This window comes from Microcaecilia unicolor, chromosome 3 (genome assembly GCF_901765095.1).
Source record: "Microcaecilia unicolor chromosome 3, aMicUni1.1, whole genome shotgun sequence".
In the NCBI taxonomy this organism is placed as follows: domain Eukaryota; kingdom Metazoa; phylum Chordata; class Amphibia; order Gymnophiona; family Siphonopidae; genus Microcaecilia; species Microcaecilia unicolor.
This window is the reverse complement of record NC_044033.1, coordinates 283,532,780-283,554,442: the sequence shown is the minus strand read 5'-3', so window position 1 is coordinate 283,554,442 and position 21,663 is coordinate 283,532,780. Positions and strand designations below refer to the sequence as shown.

At 47.2% G+C, this 21,663-nt stretch overlaps 1 protein-coding gene across 1 annotated transcript in view; it reads right to left on the bottom strand.

The window, feature by feature from the left end:
* Nucleotides 1-21,663, bottom strand: part of PCNX2 (pecanex 2) — a 1,017,260-nt gene that overhangs the window by 71,939 nt on the left and 923,658 nt on the right. The window contains exons 29-30 of the mRNA XM_030194986.1: nt 20,763-20,907; nt 17,569-17,799 (exon numbers count right to left, since the gene is read on the bottom strand). Of these exons, the coding sequence (XP_030050846.1) occupies nt 17,569-17,799; nt 20,763-20,907 (376 nt within the window). The remainder of the gene's footprint in view (nt 1-17,568; nt 17,800-20,762; nt 20,908-21,663) is intronic.

The window sequence follows — 21,663 nt, the reverse complement described above, 5'->3', positions numbered from 1 at the left end:
GATTTGGAGCATCTACCTGGTCTGTAGGGGCCAGATCTCTTACTGGTTGGTGGGGGATCAAATACTTATTTCCCTCTGCAGAATGCAAATAAATTCATATACTTTCCACAATGTGATTTTCCGGATTTAATTTGTGATGTGCTATCTCTCACTGTTACCAATAACCTACCCTTCAATTATGGGCTGCTCATGTCTTTGTCAGTGGGCAAACTTACAAAATCAGCAAGGGATCAAATACTTATTTCCCCCACTGTATATATATGTGTATAGTGGATTACAATAGTCTAGAAAATTACATAGTATGATTACAAGTTCTACTTAAACCTAAACAGTATCATAAGAGAAAAATAAATAATAAAGTTAACTGCGATCATTTGTTGCCAGAGAATGTGGTGAAGGTGGTTGGCTTGAGGGTTTGAGGGGGGTTCAGATAGCTTCCTGGAAGAAACATCCATAAGCCATTATTAAAATAGACTTGGAAAAATCCACTGTTTATTTCTGGGATAAGCAGCATAAAATGTATTGTACTGTTTTGGGATCTTGCCAGATATAAGTACATAAGTACATAAATAATGACATAGTGGGAAAAGACCAAGGGTCCATCGGGCCCAGCATCCTGTCCACGACAGCGGCCAATCCAGGCCAAGGGCACCTGGCAAGCTTCCCAAACGTACAAACATTCTATACATGTTATTCCTGGAATTGTGGATTTTCCCCAAGTCCATTTAGTAGCGGATTATGGACTTGTCCTTTAGGAAACCGTCCAACCCCTTTTTAAACTCTGCTAAGCTAACCGCCTTCACCACTTTCTCTGGCAACAAATTCCAGAGTTTAATTACACGTTGGGTGAAGAAAACTTTTCTCTGATTTGTTTTAAATTTACTACACTGTAGTTTCATCGCATGCCCCCTAGTCCTAGTATTTCTGGAAAGCGTGAACAGACGCTCCACATCCACCTGTTCCACTCTACTCATTATTTTATATACCTCTATCATGTCTCCCCTCAGCCATCTCTTCTCCAAGCTGAATAGCCCTAGCCTCCTTAATCTTTCTTCATAGGGAAGTCGTCCCATCCCCGCTATCATTTTAGTCGCCCTTCGCTGCACCTTTTCCATTTCTACTATATCTTTCTTGAGATGCGGCGACCAGAATTGAACACAATACTCAAAGTGCGGTCGCACCATGGAGCGATACAACGGCATAACATCCTCACACCTGTTTTCCTTACCTTTCCTAATAATACCCAACATTCTATTTGCTTTCCTAGCCGCAGCAGCACACTGAGCAGAAGGTTCAGTGTATTATCGACGACGACACCTAGATCCCTTTCTTGGTCTGTAACTCCTAACGTGGAACCTTGCATGACGTAGCTATAATTCGGGTTCTTTTTTCGCACATGCATCACCTTGCCCTTGCTCACATTAAACGTCATCTGCCATTTAGCCACCCAGTCTCCCAGTCTCGTAAGGTCCTCTTGTAATTTTTCACAATCCTGTTGCGATTTAACAACTTTGAATAACTTTGCGTCATCAGCAAATTTAATTACCTCGCTAGATACTCCCATCTCTAAATCATTTATAAATATATTAAAAAGCAGCGGTCCTAGCACAGACCCCTGAGGAACACCACTAACTACCCTTCTCCATTGTGAATACTGCCCATTTAACCCCACTCTCTGTTTCCTATCCTTCAACCAGTTTTTAATTCACAATAGGACATTTCCTCCTATCCCATGACCCTCCAATTCCTCTGTAGACTTTCATGAGGTACCTTGTCAAACGCCTTTTGAAAATCCAGATACACAATATCAACCGGTTCCCCTTTGTCCACATGTTTGTTTACTCCTTCAAAGAATTGAAGTAAATTGGTCAGGCAAGATTTCCCCACACAAAAGCCGTGCTGACTTGGTCTCATTAATCCATGTCCTCGGATGTGCTCTGTAATTTTGTTTTTAATAATAGCCTCTACCATTTTCCCCGGCACTGACGTCATAATTTCCCTGGAGCCTTTTTTAAAAATGGGCGTTACATTGGCCACCCTACAATCTTCCGGTACCACGCTCGATTTTAAGGATAAGTTGCATATCACTAGCAGTAGCTCCGCAAGCTCATTTTTCAGTTCTATCAGTACTCTAGGATGAATACCATCCGGTCCAGGAGATTTGCTACTCTTCAGTTTGCTGAACTGCCCCATTACGTCCTCCAGGTTTACAGTGAAGTCAGTAAGTTCCTCCGACTCGTCCGCTTGAAATACCATTTCCGACACCGGTATCCCACCCAAATCTTCCTCGGTGAAGACCGAAGCAAAGAATTCATTCAGTCTCTCCGCTACGTCTTTGTCTTCCTTGATCGCCCCTTTTACCCCTTGGTCATCCAGCGGCCCAACCGATTCTTTTGCCGGCTTCCTGCTTTTAATATACGGAAAAAAAATTTTACTATGTTTTTTTGCCTCTACTGCTATCTTTTTTTCGTAATCCATCTTGGCCTTCTTTATTTGCACCTTGCATTTGCTTTGACACTTATGACTTGGATTGGCCACTGTTGGAAACAGGATACTGGGCTTGATGGACCTTCGGTCTGTCCCAGTATGGCAACTTTTATGTACTTATGAGTTGGGGTCATTATCCAGGAGGTAATGGTCCCAAGCCTGGAGCAGGAAGGTTCTAAAATGGGGGTCCAAATATAAAGTAGGATTCATAAGCCATAGCCACGGCCCTCCTCCCTGATGACAATGAATATCCACCCATACCAAGCAGTGATCTGAAACCGCACCATCAGCGATGTCAGCAGCTGCCACCTTAGACAGAAAAGAAAGGGCCAGTAGCAGATAATCAAGCTGCGCATGCACCCCATGCACCTTGGGAGAAAAAAAGTATAATCATGATTCTCTGGATGGAGCACCTGCCAAATATCTAAAAGACCCAGTTCATGCAAGAGAAAATTCACACCCCTATCCTCCCATGCAGACGCCCTAGGTCTATGAGGGGTCCACGGTGATCTTGAAGTCTCCCTCCATGATTAACTGATATCCACCAACTGGCACAAGTTGTGCTAGCAAACAGGAGAAGAAAGAGTGGGAGTAGACATTATGATCATAAACTGAGCATAAAGCAACCCTCTCTCCCACCCACAACATAAGCCGGCCATCTGGATCATGAACCAATTTGTGCATTGCAACCTGATGCTTTTTATTGATCAAAATAGCTACCCTGCTTTGTCTACCATTAAAGGAAGAGTAAGCTAGCTTGCCCACCCAATTGAGCTTCAGCTTTAAGTGTTCCGCATGCAAAAGGTGAGTCTCTTGTAAGAACATGACATATATGATAGAATTTTATTACGCTTAATAGGGGAATGGATGCCATCTACATTTAAAGAGCCAAATCTCAAATTACTCATAGATCATAATCCAGGCTGTTCAAACTGTTAGAAAAAGGATCAGCATAAAGGGTATCGTTTCAACTTCGCCACCCTCCATCTTCCTTACCCCGTGCACAGAGAAGGCAACCAGAAAAACCCCAAAAGAATCCCCAGGTGTCCAGGAATCCCATCCCAACCCTATTCCCTGCTCTACCCCATCCCCCCTACCCCATCTACCCCCCAATTCAAACAGACATCCAATGATTGCAAACCACACATACAAATTATACAATAACATCTGCTTGAATTACCCAACAGCCTCCCAAGAACACGTGGAGGGGCATAATTGAACGAAAACGTCTATCTCCATGGGCGTTTATCTCCGAGAACGGGTCCGTGAAGGGGCGAACCGAACCATATTTTCGAAAAAAATAGACGTCCATGTTTTATTCAACAATTTGTGAGCTGGGCGTTTTTGTTTTTCAGTGATAATGGAAAATGAAAGCGCCCAGCTCAAAAATGAATATATCCAAGGCATTTGTTCATGGGAGGGACCAGGAGTCGTAGTGCACTGGTCTCCCTCACATGTCAGGACACCAACCGGGCACCCTAGGGGGCACTTTTACAAAAACAAAAAAAAAGGTAAAAGAGCTCCCAGGTGCATAGCACCCTTCCCTTGTGTGTTGAGCCCCCCAAATCCCCCTCAAAACCCACTGCCCACAAGTCTACACCATTACTATAGCCCTAAGGGGTGAAGGGGGGCACCTAAATGTGGGTACAGTGAATTTGGGGGGGGGGGGGGTTGGACGACTAAGCATTAAGCAGCACAATTGTAACAGGTAGGGGGGGGATGGGCCTGGGTCCACCTGCCTGAAGTCCACTGCATCCCCTAACAACTGCTCCAGGGACCTGCATACTGCTGCCAGGGAGGTGGGTATGACATTTGAGGGTGAAAATAAAAAGTTGTGAAACATCATTTTTTGTGGTGGGAGGGGGTTAGTGACCACTGGGGGAGTCAGGGGAGGTCATCCCCGATTCCCTCTGGTGGTAATCTGGTCATTTAGGGCACTTTTTGGGACCTTATTCGTGAAAAAACAGGGTCCAGGAAAAGTGCCCTAAATTCTAACTACAAACGCATACTTTTTTTCCATTATCGGCGAAAGGCGCCCATCTCTGTTCGGGTGATAACCATGCCCCAGTCTCGCCTTCACCACGCCTCCGACACGCCCCCGTCAACTTTGTACGCTTCCGCGATGGAGTGCAGTTGAAAATGTCCAAGTTCGGCTTTCGATTATACCGCGTTATTCGTTTTTGGGAGATAAACGCCTATCTCCCGATTTAGGTCGCAATATAGGCGTTTTTGTCTTTCGATTATAAGCTGGACAGTGTTATAACTTCCCCATATTATAGGCCAACCCCCTCCCCCCAGCCCGTCCCTCTCCCACATCAACCACAACCCAGCGTGATATGCAACACAGTTATTCTGCCTTAAATAGGAAGCAGGTAACAAGCAGGATCCTCATCAAGGTTCCCCTAAGCACAGTACTGTTCACCGAGCCACAAACTGGAAACAGCCTGTGGCTATGGTCAAGCATTGGTACGTCCCTGATGAAGTTCACCATCAGGCAGCAGAGAATATTCCTTCCATGTCAACCCGAGGTATACAATCCCCAGTGTACACAAACTGTCGCAACAAAGTCTAGGAACAAGTGCAAGTGAGGGCAGAGGAAAGCAAGAACACAATCTGTCCAGTATTCAGTCAATTGTAATTCGCAGTCCAGATCAGAGTAGCATATTATCCACTTGATAATTCCTCATTGGATCCTATATGGATAACATTGCCAGACCCACAAACCTAGCCAGACGAGCTAAATAGATCTTCTCAATGTCCCTCAGGACAGCCTCTCCAAAAAAGCTTTGAGCTCCTCTGGTGTTTCCATGAACAGTGTGTTACTATTGTGCACGACACGCACTCATGCAGGATACTGAAGAGAGAATTGAATCCCTTATTAAACAACTGGGAGCAATATGGCAATAGGCGCCTGCACAGGTCTGATACATGCGGCGAAAAATCCTGAAAGCAATAATTTAGATCCATGAAAGGCCATTTCTTTGCGTTGATGAAACTTAGCCAAAAGTTGGGATTTTTCAGCATAGTTGAGGATTTGGGCAACTACTGGATGGGGCCTAGCGTTTTGGTCCCGGAGCACATCCACGCGGTGCACTCACTCGATCCGCAGCCTCTTCCCCTCCATTTCCAGGCCCAACTCCCGAGGAAGCCACGATTCTACTAGGTCCCACAGCTCTTTCTCTTTCACTCCTTCAGGCAGCCCAACGAGCCAGATGTTATTGCTGCGGCTCCTATTCTCTTGGTCGTCCACTCTCTCCTCTGAGTATCTGCAGTACTTCTCCAGCGCTGCTACCTGGCGGTTGACGTTCAGCTCGGATATTCAATGCTGGGCTGTTTCCAAGGACCAGCATTGAACATACGGTTTATTTCTAGCCAGTTTACAGTTAACCAGCTAAGTTGATATTAATTTGTAGAAGTCTTTATTAAGATTTGAGAGATATAACAGAGGCAGATAAGTCACAACCAACAACATCAGCAAATACAACACAGATGTAAAACAATACAAAGTCCAAAGTACACTACAGAATAATAAACAGTGTAAATCTCTCAAAGAAAAGGTAACCGCTTACCTCAAACTGGCCTGATGTAGCTGCTTACAATAGCCAGATATGAATTGAATATTCAGGGATAGCCGGCTACATCTCCGATATAGCCGGTTATCTCCTATGCACTAACTGGGAGTATTCAGTACGAGATAATCAGCTATCCCTCTGCCTAGGGTGACCAATATAGCGAATGCTACATACCTGTAGAAAGTATTCTCCGAGGACAGCAGGCTGATTGTTCTCACAAATGGGTGACGTCCACGGCAGCCCCTCTGATCGGAGATCTTCACTAGCAACAGCGTTTGCTAGCCCTCGCATGCGCATACACCGTGCGTGACCGTCTTCCCGCCCAAACGCGCTCGTGTTCGTCAGTCCAGTACATAGCAAAGACATAGACAAGGGAAGACACAACTCCAAAGGGGAGGCGGGTGGGTTGGTGAGAACAATCAGCCTGCTGTCCTCGGAGAATACCTTCTACAGGTATGTAGCATTTGCTTTCTCCGAGGACAAGCAGGCTGCTTGTTCTCACGAATGGGGTATCCCTAGCCCCCAGGCTCACTCAAAACAACAAGCATTGGTCAATTGGGCCTCGCAACGGCGAGGACATAACTGAGATTGACCTAACTTATTCAACTAATTGAGAGTGCAGCCTGGAACAGAATAAAAATGGGCCTAGGGGGTGGAGTTGGATTCTAAACCCCGAACAGATTCTGCAGCACCGACTGCCCAAACCGACTGTCGCGTCGGGTATCCTGCTGTAGGCAGTAATGCGATGTGAATGTGTGGACAGATGACTACGTCGCAGCCTTGCAAATCTCTTCGATAGTGGCTGAATACAAGTGGGCCACTGACACTGCCATGGCTCTAACACTATGAGCTTTGACATGACCCTCAAGGCTGTGTCCGCTCCAGATAGAAGGCCAATGCTCGTTTGCAGTCCAATGTGTGCAGCTGGCGTTCAGCAGGGCGGGTATGAGGACGGGGAAAGACTGTTGGCAAGACAATTGACTGGTTCAGATGGAACTCCGACACCACCTTCGGCAAGAACTTAGGGTGAGTACGGAGGACTACTCTGTTATGATGAAATTTGGTATAAGGAGCATGAGCTACCAAGGCTTGAAGCTCACTGACTCTGTGAGCTGAAGTAACTGCCACCAAGAAAATGACCTTCCAGGTCAAGTACTTCAGACGGCATGAATTCAGTGGCTCAAAAGGAGGTTTCATCAGCTGGGTGAGAACGACATTAAGATCCCACTGTAGGAGGTTTGATGGGGGGCTTTGACAAAAGCAAACCTCTCATGAAGCGAACCACTAAAGGCTGTCCCGAGATCGGCTTACCTTCCACACGGTAATGGTATGCACTAATCGCACTAAGATGAACTGTTACAGATTTGGTCTTAAGACCAGACTCAGACAAGTGCAGAAGGTATTCAAGCAGGGTCTGTGTAGAAAAAGAGCGAGCATCTAGGGCCTTGCTGTCACACCAGACGGCAAACCTCCGCCATAGAAAGAAGTAACTCTTTTTAGTGGAATCTTTCCTGGAAGCAAGACCCGGGAGACACCCTCAGAGAGACCCAAGGAGGCAAAATCTACGCTCTCAACATCCAGGCCGTGAGAGCCAGAGACCGGAGGTTGGGATACAGAAGCACCCCCTCGTTCTGAGTAATAAGGGTCGGAAAACACTCCAATCTCCACGGTTCTTCAGAGGACAACTCCAGAAGAAGAGGGAACCAGATCTGATGCGGCCAGAAAAGAGCGATCAGAATCATCGTGCCTTGGTCTTGCCTGAGTTTCAGCAAAGTCTTCCCCACCAAAGGTATGGGAGGATAAGCATACAGGAGGCCTTCCCCCCAATGCAGGAGAAAGGCATCCGACGCTAGTCTGCCGTGGGCCTGAAGTCTGGAACAGAACTGAGGGACCTTGTGGTTGGCTCGGGTAGCAAAGAGATCCACCAAGGGGGTGCCCCATGCTTGGAAGATCTCGTGGACCACTTTGGAATTGAGTGACCACTCGTGAGGTTGCATGATCCTGCTCAACCTGTCGGCCAGACTGTTGTTTACGCCTGCCAGATATGTGGCCTGAAGACACATACCGTATCAGCGAGCCCAAAGCCACATTCTGACGGACTCCTGACACAGAGGGTGAGATCCGGTGCCCCCCTGCTTGTTGATGTAATACATGGCAACCTGGTTGTCTGTCTGAATTTGAATAATTTGGTGGGACAGCCGATCCCTGAAAGCCCTTAGAGCATTCCAGACTGCTCGTAACTCCAGGCGATTGATCTGTAGACCTTGTTCCTGGAGGGACCAACTTCCTTGGGTGTGAAGTCCATCGACATGAGCTCCCCATCCCAGGAGGGACGCATCCGTCGTCAGCACTTTTTGCGGCTGAGGAATTTGGAAAGGACGTCCCAGAGTCAAATTGGATCAAATTGTCCACCACTGCAGGGATTGAAGAAAACTGATGGGCAGCTGGACTACATCCTCTAGATCCCCAGCAGCTTGGTACCACTGGGAAGCTAGGATCCATTGAGCTGATCTCATGTGAAGACGGGCCATGGGAGTCACATGAACTCTGGAGGCCATGTGGCCGAGCAATCTCAACATCTGCCGAGCTGTGATCTGCTGAGACGCCCGCACCCAGGAAACGAGGAACAGAAGATTGTCGGCACTCGGTTCCAGAAGGTAGACACGAGCTGTTTGAGAATCCAGCAGAGCTCCTATGAATTCGAGTTTTTGAACTGGAAGAAGGTGGGACTTTGGATAATTTATCACAAACTCTAGTAGCTCCAGGAGTCGAATAGTCATCTGCATGAACTGTAGAGCTCCTGCCTCGGAGGTGTTCTTCACCAGCCAATTGTCGAGGTAAGGGAACACGTGCACTCCCAGTCTGCGTAGAGACACCGCCACTACCACCAGGCATTTTGTGAACACCCTGGGCGTGGAGGCGAGACCAAAGGGTAGCACACAATACTGAAAGTGCCGTGTTCCCAGACGGAATCAAAGATACTGTCTGTGAGCTGGCAGTATCGGGATATGAGTGTAAGCATCCTTGAAGTCCAGAGAGCATAGCCAATCATTTTCCTGAATCATGGGAAGAAGGGTGCCCAGGAAAAGCATCCTGAACTTTTCTCGGACCAGATATTTGTTCAGGGCCCTTAGGTCTAGGATGGGACGCATCCCCCCTGTTTTCTTTTCCACAAGGAAGTACCTGGAATAGAATCCCAGCCCTTCTTGCACCGGTGGTACGGGCTCGACCGCATTGGCGATGAGAAGGGCGGAGAGTTCCTCTGCAAGTACCTGCTTGTGCCGGAAGCTGAAGGACTGAGCTCCCGGTGGGCAATTTGGAGGTTTTGTGACCAAATTGAGGGAGTATCCTAGCCGGACTATTTGAAGAACCCACTGGTCGGAGATTATGAGAGGCCACCTTTGGTGAAAAACTTTTAACCTCCCCCCGACTGGTAGATTGTCCGGCACGGACACTTTGATTGCGGCTATGCTCTGCTGGAGCCAGTCAAAAGCCCGCCCCTTGCTTTTGCTGGGGAGCTGCAGGGGCCTGTGGAGGCGCACACTGTTGACGAGAACGAGCGCGCTGGGGTTTGGCCTGGGCAGCAGGCTGGCGAGGAGGAAGATTGTACCTACGCTTATTAGAAGAATAGGTAACAGTCCGCCTTCCCCCATAAAAACGTCTACCAGTTGAGGTAGATGCTGAAGGCATCCAGTGGGAGAATTTGTCGAAAGCGGTGTCCTGCTGGTGGAGCTGTTCTACCACCTGCTCAACCTTTTCTCCAAAAATATTATCCCCCCGGCAAGGAGAGTCCGCTATCCTCTCCAGGTCTGAGGCGTGCAGCCATGAGAGTGCGCATCACCACACCTTGAGCAGCGGCCCTGGACGCGACATCAAAAGTATCGTAAACACCCCTGGTCAGGAATTTACGACACACCTTCAGCTGCCTGACCACCTGCTGAAAAGGCTTGGCTTGCTCAGAGGGGAGCTTGTCCACCAAGTCCGCCAACTGCCGCACATTATTCCGCATATGAATGCTCGTGTATAGCTGGTAGGACTGAATTTTGGAAATGAGCATAGCAGAATGGTAGGCCTTCCTCCCAAAAGAATCCAAGGTTCTAGAGTCTTTGCCCAGGGGCGCCGAAGCATACTCTCTAGAACTCTTGACCTTCTTAAGGGCCAGATCCACCACACCAGAGTCGTGAGGCAACTGAGGGGCAGATGCACTAAACCTTAACGACCCTCTAACAACCCTTTAACAAAGGAAATTCCTAACCATTGCATGCATTAAAGGCCTTTTTCCTACGAAGCAAGCAGCTAACGAAAACGGAATACAAAAGAGTAACTACCATTGTAATGTGGACGATTCGGGATGCACTAACAACACCGAGGATTGCAACGAATCATTTACTGGGACTTATTAAACGTATGGTCAGAGCAGTCGTAAAGGCCTGAGCTGTCATCTCCCCGCTTCCCCCTGCACCTTAAAATTCCAAGCTGGCATGTTTAAAAACAAAAAGATTTTCTCTGCTCTCCTCTGAAGCCAATTTCCACGGTTCTGAAAACAACTTTAAGCTGCTCATGTCAGGTCCCCCTCCCTTCCTGTTTCCCCCAGCCGGAGGCCGGCCCAGGTCTCTCTGCTGAGCTAAAGTGAATCACAGTGAAAGAGGTCTTTTGTTAGAAAGGGGGATTTATGAAGGATGTCCTTTTGGAGTCTTGAGGAGGACCTCTTCAACTGCACTCTCCTGCTAGGATCACAGAGCTAAATGCTCGCATGTCCCGATCCCCCCCTTGCACGCCCCCATCTGACGTAAGCAACCTACGTAGGTTTAATACGTTGTGTTGAAGTTTGTGGCTCTGCGCATGTTTTAGGAGCCAATTACCGATGGGGATTACGAATCTGTAATGCATTGTACTTTACAATACCGCACTGAACATGTGTGACTTGTTTTTTTGGTGCATTCTTCGTTTTTTAAAATTCGGTAAGCACTTTTACGTTTTAGATTTTTTTACGTTTGGTTGATGCATCTGGGCCTGAGTCCGCAACAACTCCGGGTCCCCATGGATCCGATACTGGGATTCGATCTTCTTGGGAATGTGGGGATTAGTTAGCGGCTTCGCCCAGTTCGCCAGCAATGTCATCTTGAGGACATGATGCATGGGTACTGTGGACGATTCCTTAAGCGGCGAAGGATAGTCCAAAAGCTCAAATATTTCAGCCCTTGGCTCATCCTCCGTAACCACAGAGAAGGTAATGGCCGTAGACATTTCCAGGACAAAGGCCACGAAAGATAGACTCTCGGGAGGAGAAAGCTGTCTTTCAGGAGAGGGAGTGGGATCAGAAGGAAGACCGTCAGACTCCTCATCTGAGAAATATCTGATGTCTTCCTCTGCTTCCCACGAGGCCTCACCATCGGCGTCGGACACCAGTTCATGAACTTCTGTCCGAAGCCGTGCCCGTAGAAACATGGCCACGGTGGGACCGTCGAGAGGAAGGCTCCCGCACCGGCGGCGATGGAGCTCCCTCCATCGATGTCGTCGGGGAGTCCGCCTGGGAGGCAGCCGATGCCAGTACCGCAAGCAGTACCGATAAGGGAGACCTCACCACGGACGAGGGCCCAGCCATCGCCTCAGTCGTCGGTACCGGCGCCCCCGGTAATAGAGGAGAAGGGTGCAACAGCTCTTCCAGGATCCCTGGAAGGATGGCCCTGAGGCTCTCGTTCAGAGTGGCTGTTGAGAGAGGCAAAGAGTCCGGTACCGGTGACGAGCTGCGAATCTGTCCAGGACATGGAGGTGGTACCGGGCTGTCCACAGGGGAGCGCATCGACATCACCTGAATGGAGGGTGAGCAGTCCTCCCGATGTCGACGCTTGGGTGCCGGTGGCACCGGCGACCCAAAGCTCTCGGTACCACGTCTGGAAGGTGACCGATGACGATGTTTCTTTGCCTTCGCATGAAGCACATCACCTGTACCTCCCGGTACCAAAGAGGAGGACGTCAAATCCAAACGTCTCCTGTGGGCCGGGTCCGAAAGAGGTCGATCCTGGTGGGTCTGTACCGCAGGAGCCCTCGAGGCAGGCGGAGACCTACTCAAGGGCTCACCGCCACCAGCAGGGGAATGGACAGCCCTCACCTGCGCTCCGGAAGACAAAGCACCCTCCAACGACATCGATACCACCGATAACCTCGGTATCAAAGACGCTGGATCACCGGCAGAAGAGCTGGGTACCGCAGACGTCGACGCACCGGACGATGACCTCGGTACCGAAGACATCGAAGCACCGGACGAGGCCCTGAACAACAGATTCCACTGGGCCAATCTCGCCGCCTGAGTCAGCTTCTTCAAGAGAAGGCAGAGAGTACAGGCCTGGGGGCGATGCCCGGCCCCCAGACACTGAAGGCACGAAACGTGCCTGTCAGTGAGGGAGATAGTCCGACTGCACTGGGTGCACTTTTGAAGCCGCTGGCAGGCTTCGAGGACATGGGCAGAAAAATCACGCCAGCGAAGTCAAAATTCGCGATGATGGCTAAAATGGCACAAAAAAATTTAGAAAAAACCCGTACGGGCGGCGAAAAAGGCCATGCCCGACAACGAAAGGAAACTTACGGGAAAAAACTCAACGTAAAGGAAGTTTTTTTTTTAACTAAGAGACACACGACGGAAAAAGAGAAAATCGGACACTTCCGAACGGAAGAACGCGGCGAAAAGACACGAGGGGTCTCCTTGGGGCACAGACCGACCGAAAAACAGCCATCCTCAGCCGCGGAAAAAAGAAGACTGACGAACACGAGCACGTTCGGGCGGGAAGACGGTCGTGCATGCGCACGCGAGGGCTAGCAAACGCTGTTGCTAGTGAAGATCTCCGATTGGAGGGGCTGCCGTGGACGTCACCCATTCGTGAGAACAAGCAGCCTGCTTGTCCTCGGAGAAACAGGTTTACCTGGATATGTCCTCTTTAAGGGCACTGTGGGGCGTCTGGGTAGTTTTTGCCAGCCTGCCCGTTTGTCGGGGTTTGCAGGCAGGCTGACTTGCAGGCAGACTGGCAGTCTGCACGTACCTTATCATGCCCTGGTTGTCTAGTGACTTCTTTGGGGCAGGAAAGAACCCCACTCTTTCCTGCCTGGCACTGCCGCTGACTGCTTGCTGCCGAGGGAAGGGAAATAAATAGAAGGGGATGGAGAGGAGAGGGGGATATGCTGCTCATGGATTGGAGGGAAAAGAAAGGGAGTCTTGCTCATGAAATGTACATTTTGTATTTAGCATTTCTGTTACTTTACCAGTATTTTCACTGCTTACAGAATCTGGCTTTTTTTTTTTGTTTTGGGGGTGGGGGGGGTCAAGGTGACTGTGTGGAGCAGGGACGTGGTGGGGTGGGAAGGGGGAGGGAGTATGGTGGGGGTGGGGTGCAGCAGGGCTGAATTTTATTTTGTGTCCTCTTGTCAAGGCAAATATGGTAACCCTATCCCTGCTGGACTAGGTCAGGAATACTTTAAAATATCCCTATTCAGAAATATTGCCACAGGAAGGAGGAAGGGTCAAGAGGAGATCACAGCACTGGCAGCTTTTTTTTCTTTTTTTAATGGGCATAAGGCACAAGGGGGATCAGGGTAGAGGGGAAGAGTTCCCGGAAAGGAAGTAATCAGCCAGTGCTAATTTTTAAGGTTAGCCAGTTAAGTGCCAGCAGGCATGTTTGAGCACCCTAAATCTAGTTGTTAAGAACATTTACAGTTGAAAACCTAACAGGTTAGTTTCGGCTGAACACGTATCTTAAGATATAGTAAATGGCTTTTCTGGTAAATAAGTGAAAGTTTTCTCCTCTTTTTTAACAGCTAAACAGATAAAAAAAAAATAAAGAAGAAAGGGCTATATGGGCAACAGAGGCATGTGCTATAAATATACCATTGTGATCAGGATATGTGTTCCATTAAGAATCCAGCCATTTGTCTCTAATAAAGGATAAAATACAATTCATATTAGTTTTTTAGATTCCATACTTCTTATTGTTAAACAATGGAGTGTCATGCTTTTGGCTTCCAAAACTGGAAGGTTACCACTTTGAAGCCTGCAAACATGGAATGTTTTGGATTTCTTGGCAATCTGGAAATGAGCTAAACATCTTATGTCTATTTTCGCCAAAAGCCCTGAGGTGTTAATACAACAGAAAACCCATCATAAATGGAACTCACTAATTTTCTTATTTGTCCTGTTTGTCTGGAAAATACCTACAGTATCTGCATGTAACTGCTTTGTCTGTACCACAGAAAGGCGATATATCAAGAATCATAACATAAAATAAGTTCTGTAAGCTCTGTGGAGCAAGCACTGTCTCATATGTGTATGTACAGCAGTGCTTTTTTTGTGCCGGTACGCAACGGTACGGCGTACCGGCACCTTTTTTGCCCGCCCCGCCCCTCCCGCGACACTCAGGGCGAGTCCTGCACTTAGGGTTTTTTTTTTAAGACTCAGAACGCGCGAACGATGCAGCCGGCAGCGATTGAAAGAGGCTGGCGTCTGCGTCGGAGCTTCCCTCACCCTCTGCGAGTCCCGCGAAACAGGAAGTTGTAACAACGAAGGCGGGACTCGCAGAGGGTGAGGGAAGCTCCGACGCAGACGCCAGCCCAGACAGCCTCTTTCAATCGCTGCCGGCTGCATCGTTCGCACGTTCTGAGTCTTAAAAAAAAAACTAAGTGCAGGACTCGCCCGGATTGGGGAGAGAAAGGGGGAAACCAACAGAGGGAAGGATTGGGGAGAGAGAGAAAGAGGGAAACCAACAGAGGGAAGGATTGGGGAGAGAGGGAAAGAGGGAAACCAACAGAGGGAAGGATTGGGGAGAGAGGGAAACCAGCAGAGGGAAGGATTGGGGAGAGAGGGAAAGAGGGAAACCAGCAGAGGGAAGGTTTGGGGAGAGAGGGAAAGAGGGAAACCAACAGAGGGAAGGATTGGGGAGAGAGGAAAAGAGGGAAACCAACAGAGGGAAGGATTGGGGAGAGAGGGAAACCAACAGAGGGAAGGATTGGGGAGAGAGGGAAAGAGGGAAACCAACAGAGGGAAGGATTGGGGAGAGAGAGAAAAAGGGAAACCAACAGAGGGAAGGATTGGGGAGAGAGGGAAACAAACAGAGGGAAGGATTGGGGAGAGAGAGAAAGAGGGAAACCAACAGAGGGAAGGATTGGGGAGAGAGGGAAACTAACAGAGGGAAGGATTGGGGAGAGAGAGAAAGAGGGAAACCAACAGAGGGAAGGATTGGGGAGAGAGGGAAACCAACAGAGGGAAGGATTGGGGAGAGAGGGAAAGAGGGAAACCAACAGAGGGAAGGATTGGGGAGAGAGGGAAAGAGGGAAACCAACAGAGGGAAGGATTGGGGAGAGAGGGAAAGAGGGAAACCAACAGAGGGAAGGATTGGGGAGAGAGAGAAAGAGGGAAACCAGCAGAGGGAAGGATTGGGGAGAGAGAGAAAGAGGGAAACCAACAGAGGGAAGGATTGGGGAGAGAGGGAAAGAGGGAAACCAACAGAGGGAAGGATTGGGGAGAGAGGGAAACCAACAGAGGGAAGGATTGGGGAGAGAGGGAAAGAGGGAAACCAACAGAGGGAAGGATTGGGGAGAGAGGGAAACCAACAGAGGGAAGGATTGGGGAGAGAGAGAAAGAGGGAAACCAACAGAGGGAAGGATTGGGAAGAGAGAGAAAGAGGGAAACCAACAGAGGGAAGGATTGGGGAGAGAGGGAAACCAACAGAGGGAAGGATTGGGGAGAGAGGGAAACCAACAGAGGGAAGGATTGGGGAGAGAGAGGGAAACCAACAGAGGGAAGGATTGGGGAGAGAGAGGGAAACCAACAGAGGGAAGGATTGGGGAGAGAGAGGGAAACCAACAGAGGGAAGGATGGGGAGAGAGAGGGAAAACAGATGGAAGGATTGGGGAGAGAGGGGAAAAACAGATGGAAGGATTGGGGAGAGGGGAAAAACAGATGGAAGGATGGGGAGAGAGAGGGAAAACACAGATGGAAGGATTGGGGAGAGAGAGAGGGAAAACGGAAGGATGGGGAGAGAGAGGGAAACAGATGGAAGGATGGGGAGAGAGAGGGGGAAAAACAGATGGAAGGATGGGGAGAGAGGGGGAAAACAGATGGAAGGATGGGGAGAGAGAGAGGGAAAACAGAAGGATGGGGAGAGAAAGAGGGAAGACGCTGGATGGAAGAATGCAGAAAGAAATAGGGGAGACACTGGAAGGATGGGGAGAGAAAGCAGAGCTGCTGGATGGAAAAGGGGAATAGAGAAAGACTGGAGAATAAGAGGAAGGGGCATGGGGAGAACAAGAGTGAGGAAAAGATGAAAAGCCACAGGTAGATGAAGGAAATTAAAGAATGGATAGTAAGAATGAATTAAATCTGGACAGAGAGAGAGCCTGAAAAATATTGAAGAAAGCAAAGAAAAAGGAGACAAAAATGACAAATGGCACAGAAGAGTTAAGCGAAAACAAAGGAAAGCAGAATCACAGACTGGGACCAATATGGAAAGAAAAACAGTCACCAGACAACAAAGGTAGAAAGAAATCATTTTATTTTCATTTTAGTGTTTGTAATATGTCCAATTTGAGAATTTACATTGGCTGTCTTATTTTGCACTGGGTATACTGGAGCTGTAAGAGCTTACAGAGATTATTTATCATGAAAAAAAATCACGTTATTTTTTTCTCCTATAGTACTATAATATTTTCAATGATGTCTGTTTATATGCAGCAAAAACAACAGTGGATCCAAAAAACCTCTCAGATGGTGTCTTCTTAAACAAGTTCTTTATTGTAAAGTGAATAAAAATGAATAAAAACAACAGCCCGACACGAAATCGTGTTTCGGCCGTATAGGCCTGCGTCAGGGGTCTATTTCCTTCCAATCAAGAAAGAAATATGTAGATAAAATTAGCTGAACAAATTTCTGCAAATTGAAATGCTCGATTCAAGGATACTGCCACATAAACTTTCCTGTCAAGCCAGTGATTACACATTTGTGTAATCACTGGCTTGACAGGAAAGTTTATGTGGCAGTATCCTTGAATCGAGCATTTCAATTTGCAGAAATTTGTTCAGCTAATTTTATCTACATATTTCTTTCTTGATTGGAAGGAAATAGACCCCTGACGCAGGCCTATACGGCCGAAACACGATTTCGTGTCGGGCTGTTGTTTTTATTCATTTTTATTCACTTTACAATAAAGAACTTGTTTAAGAAGACACCATCTGAGAGGTTTTTTGGATCCACTGTTGTTTTTGCTTCATTGCTCTGCTGTGGAAAAAACACCTTCTGTGCGGGTTGGTCTGTTTATATGCGCCATGGCTGGTATAGGGGGTGTGGTTAATGTGGGTGTGGCTATCATAGGGGTGGAGCCATATGTGGTGACCCCCGCCCATAATGAGTACAGGCACCTTTTTTTCTACAAAAAAAGCACTGATGTACAGACTGCATACGTCACATAGCACTACAGAAATGATAACATAGTAGTGGTAGCATTAGAGTTCACTGCGGATGTTGTACCTTAATAACTTTGAAACGTAGGTAGCTCTTGTGTAGCATTATGACTTTATACTCATCCTTCCCTTCATCCACCACATGCCTGAGGGTGAGTAGCTCTTCCCTGTTAGACAGTACTGCTCTGCGCCAAGCAGGGTCTCCTTCATGACAAATCACAACTTTCTTCTCAAAAGACTGAATTGCCTCATACAGAGCTGTAAAGTCCTCATGTTCCTCCGGGCAGGTGAACTGGTCCTGGGTACAGCACGAGATAAAGTGCACACTGGTAAAATCAAGCTGTTCTTTAGAAAAAGAAGATTTCAGATCAAGAAGCTATGCAATGTCAATGAGAGATAATGAAGATTTCTTCAGTATGGTATTTTCATATTTGGGTCCTATTTTACTTGTAAAAGTAGATCTCCCACACATTTTTTTCACAGTTTATTCAAGTGTAATCTATCGTTCTCTGGCTGGCTGGGTTCGTAACATCCTGACGTCAGCAAGCCTCCAGCGTTCCCTTCCCTCTCACTGTCCCACCCTCACGTAAAAACAAAATGACATCAGAGGGCGGGACAATGAGAGGGAAGGGAACGCTGGAGGCGAGCTGACGTCAGGATTTGACAAACCCAACTGAAAGTAGCAACGGAACGCTGGACATTGAGGGGAGGAGAGGGCAGGGCAGAGGAGAATCGACATAGATGGGATGGGATAGGAGGAGAGGAGAGAATCGCAGGACATGGATGGGAGGGCAGGGCGTTTAAGCTTCCACAAAGAGAAGAACATTTTCTTCATAATTTGCTTAACGTGACAATCAAGCGACAGTTGGCTGTCCAGCGTGACCCCAAGAATTTTCAAGCTGTTCGAGATTGGGAGAGTAGTGTCAGGAGTAACCAGAACTGTAGGGAGAGACTTGTTGTGTTTGGAAGAAAAAACAATGCAATGAGTTTTATCCTTATTGAGTTTAAATTTAAACGCATTAGCCCAGGATTCCAAAATGGAAAAACTGGCCTGGATTGTGCCAATAATTTCAGACAGGGTAGACTTAAAAGGGATGGAGATTGTTACATCATCTGCATAGATAAAATGTGTAAGGCCATGCATGGATAATGCAGAAGCAAGAGGAATCATCATAATGTTGAAGAGCGTCGGAGATAAAGGAGATCCTTGCGGTACTCCACAGACAGGTGTCCAAGGCGGTGAGAGAGTGGAGTTCACTTTGACTTGGTAAGACCTAGAGGAAAGAAAACCCTTGAACCAATTTAGCACATTGCCGCCAATACCAAATTTATCTAAGATGCTGAGAAGGATGGCATGGTCAACCATGTCGAACACACTGGACAAATCAAATTGTAGTAAAAGAATATTTTTGCCCACAGAAATGGTGTTTTTAAAATTGGACAACAGAGTAATCAGAACTGTTTCAGTGCTATGCTGAGTGCGGAAACCTGATTGAGATTCATTTTGTGCCTTATTTGTTCTAAAAACAGGTCTAGCTCAAAACATCCTGGACAGTTTTGTTTTGTTCTATTATGCTGAAAAACACCTTAGGAACACTCAAATCCCGCCCTTAACACGTCCCTAATATGCTCCCTTGAAATTTGGACACACTGCAGATGAACAGCATAGAAACACTTCTATGCTGTTCGTCTGCAGTGTGTCCAAATTTCAAGGGAAACACTTCTAAAATATAGGTTTTAAAAATACTGATTTGGACATTTTTGTGAGAAAAATATCCAAATGGTGCTTTGTGTCACTTTTTAAACATTTTTCTCTTTTGAAAATGAGCCCCAAAGTGGCTCTGCAGTGATGTTATTAGTGGTTACAAACAGTTCTTTACTCTTCCTGCCTGTTGAAAGTGGCAGGGTGCCTGGATGATACAACAGATACTCTGAATGAATCCTCTCTCCTTACCCTGGACTAAACAGGGGTGGGAAGGTTCCCTGAACCACTCCACTAAAACAAGCCAGCAACCAAGTTTTCAGGTCTTACTTGTCCCTTGGTCCAATGAATCCTTGCTCCTGTAGCAAATGCCTTTTAAGTGCCAAAGTGGGAGTATAGCAGGCTGATTCTGTACTCAGGATACTGCATCAGGCTGGACAGGAGGGCTCTCCCTATTTTCATGGGCCAAAGGTGGGAGATGAAAACCAAGGGAGGAGGCTACTGCTACCACTAGGTCCTTCCCCCTATTCCACAAACCTAGTGGTTAATACAGTGGGCTGAGAACCTGGAGAACTGGGTTCAATTCTCACTGCAGATCCTTGTGACTCTGGGCAAGTCACTTAACCCTCCATTGCCCCAGGTACAATACTTAGATTGTGAGCTCACTAGGGACAGAGAAAATACCTGCATATAATAAATGTAAACTGTTTTGATTGTACCACATAAAGGCGGTATATCAAATTCCATTACCATTACCTTCTACTATTCCACAAGCTTCCAGAGACTTCTCCACTATTCCCTTAGTTCTCTCCTTCTCTGGAAATGTCTAGTCCCAGAACATGATTTCCTGACAGGTGCAGGAAACAGCAAGTTCACAGAAAGGCTACAGCAGAACTGGCTCCAAGCTGCTGAGTGATAGAAGCCTAGAGAAAAATTGCAAATGCATGCAGCTTCTTCCTACTGGCTGGCAGGACTACATAGGCCAGCAATGGAAACACTAATTTTGAATGAACTATGCCAGGGGCGTAGCCAGAAAACAGATTTTGGGTGGGCCTAGGCAAGAAGTGGGTGGGCACCAAGTGTTCTCCCCCCCCCCCCCCCCCAACCACCACCAAAATAAAATCTCAGCCAGCAGGAAAACGATTCTTTCCACCTTGGCAGTCTGCAGCACGCATGCACTAATATGCAAGTGCTGGTATCGTGGAGAGTAGCATTTTCATTTCCATTAGGTGGAAGTCTTCAGCTGGTGGAGCTTGGGATCCCCACCAGCTACCGCTAAATGTGTGCTACTGTTGGGTGGGCCTGAGCCCTAATTGGGTGGGCCCTGGCCCATCCAGGCCCACCTGTGGCTACGCCACTGAACTATGCACAGCATAGAGAATTCAGACAGCATAAATTTCTGAGGAATTCTCATGATATTACACTTTACAGTACACATAAAATAAACACATTTTGGACTTTTCACATAAGCACCCAAAATTCATATGAATAGACTTTTAATTTTGTTACCAGTTTATTATAAAAAGTGAAATACCAATTAATTATAAACGTGAACATGCCTGGTGAAGCTTCAAGGACATTCTGATTGCAGGAGCAACAACTGTATGCAACAGATCCATGTCTGCAAACACCCATTCATCTCTTGGAGCTATTCGAAAGTCTCCTTTGAATAGAGCATGGAGTCCATACAGAAAAGAATCCAAGCTGTAAAACAAAAAAAAAAATAATGTTCAAATAAAAAAATTTAAAAATATTTTTACACTTGATTGAGACTGTGTATTCTCTTTAGAGAATGGGAAAATTAGGTTCTTACCTTGATAATTTTCTTTCCTTTAGTCACAGCAGATGAATCCATTAACTGATGGGTTGTATCCGCCTACCAGAGGTGTAGATAGAGAACACTGAAAGCATATGGTGTTCCTGGACGCCCAGCCCCCCCCCCCCCCCCCCCCCCCCCGCCTTCAGTATATGAAATTTCCAAAGCAGAGTGAATAAGAAAGGCAAAAGAACATAAACTTTCCTCACACAGAACAAACGCCCCTGAGCCGGAGCAATAACCAAACAAAGGAGGGTCGTTATCAACCTCCTGCAATAAAAACAGCATGTAGTAACTCTGATAGCTTGTCTTCAAGTACTTCTGATGAGACACAATGTCTGTATGCAACATCTGTACAAAATCTAAAGTCAGACAGGGAGGGATCATGGATCCATCTTCTGTGACTAAAGGAAAGAAAATTATCAAGGTAAGAACCTAATTTTCCCTTCCTTGCAGCAGATGAATCCATTAATATGGGATGTACCAAAGAACTCCCTAAGTAGGGTAGAACAGGCAACTCCGCGAGCAAGCACTTGTGCTCCAAAATGTGCATCCTGCCACGCTGCCCCATCCAGCCTGTAATGCCGCACAAAAGAGAGCTGAGAAGACCAGGTAGCCGCATGGCAGATCTCTTGAAGAGAAAA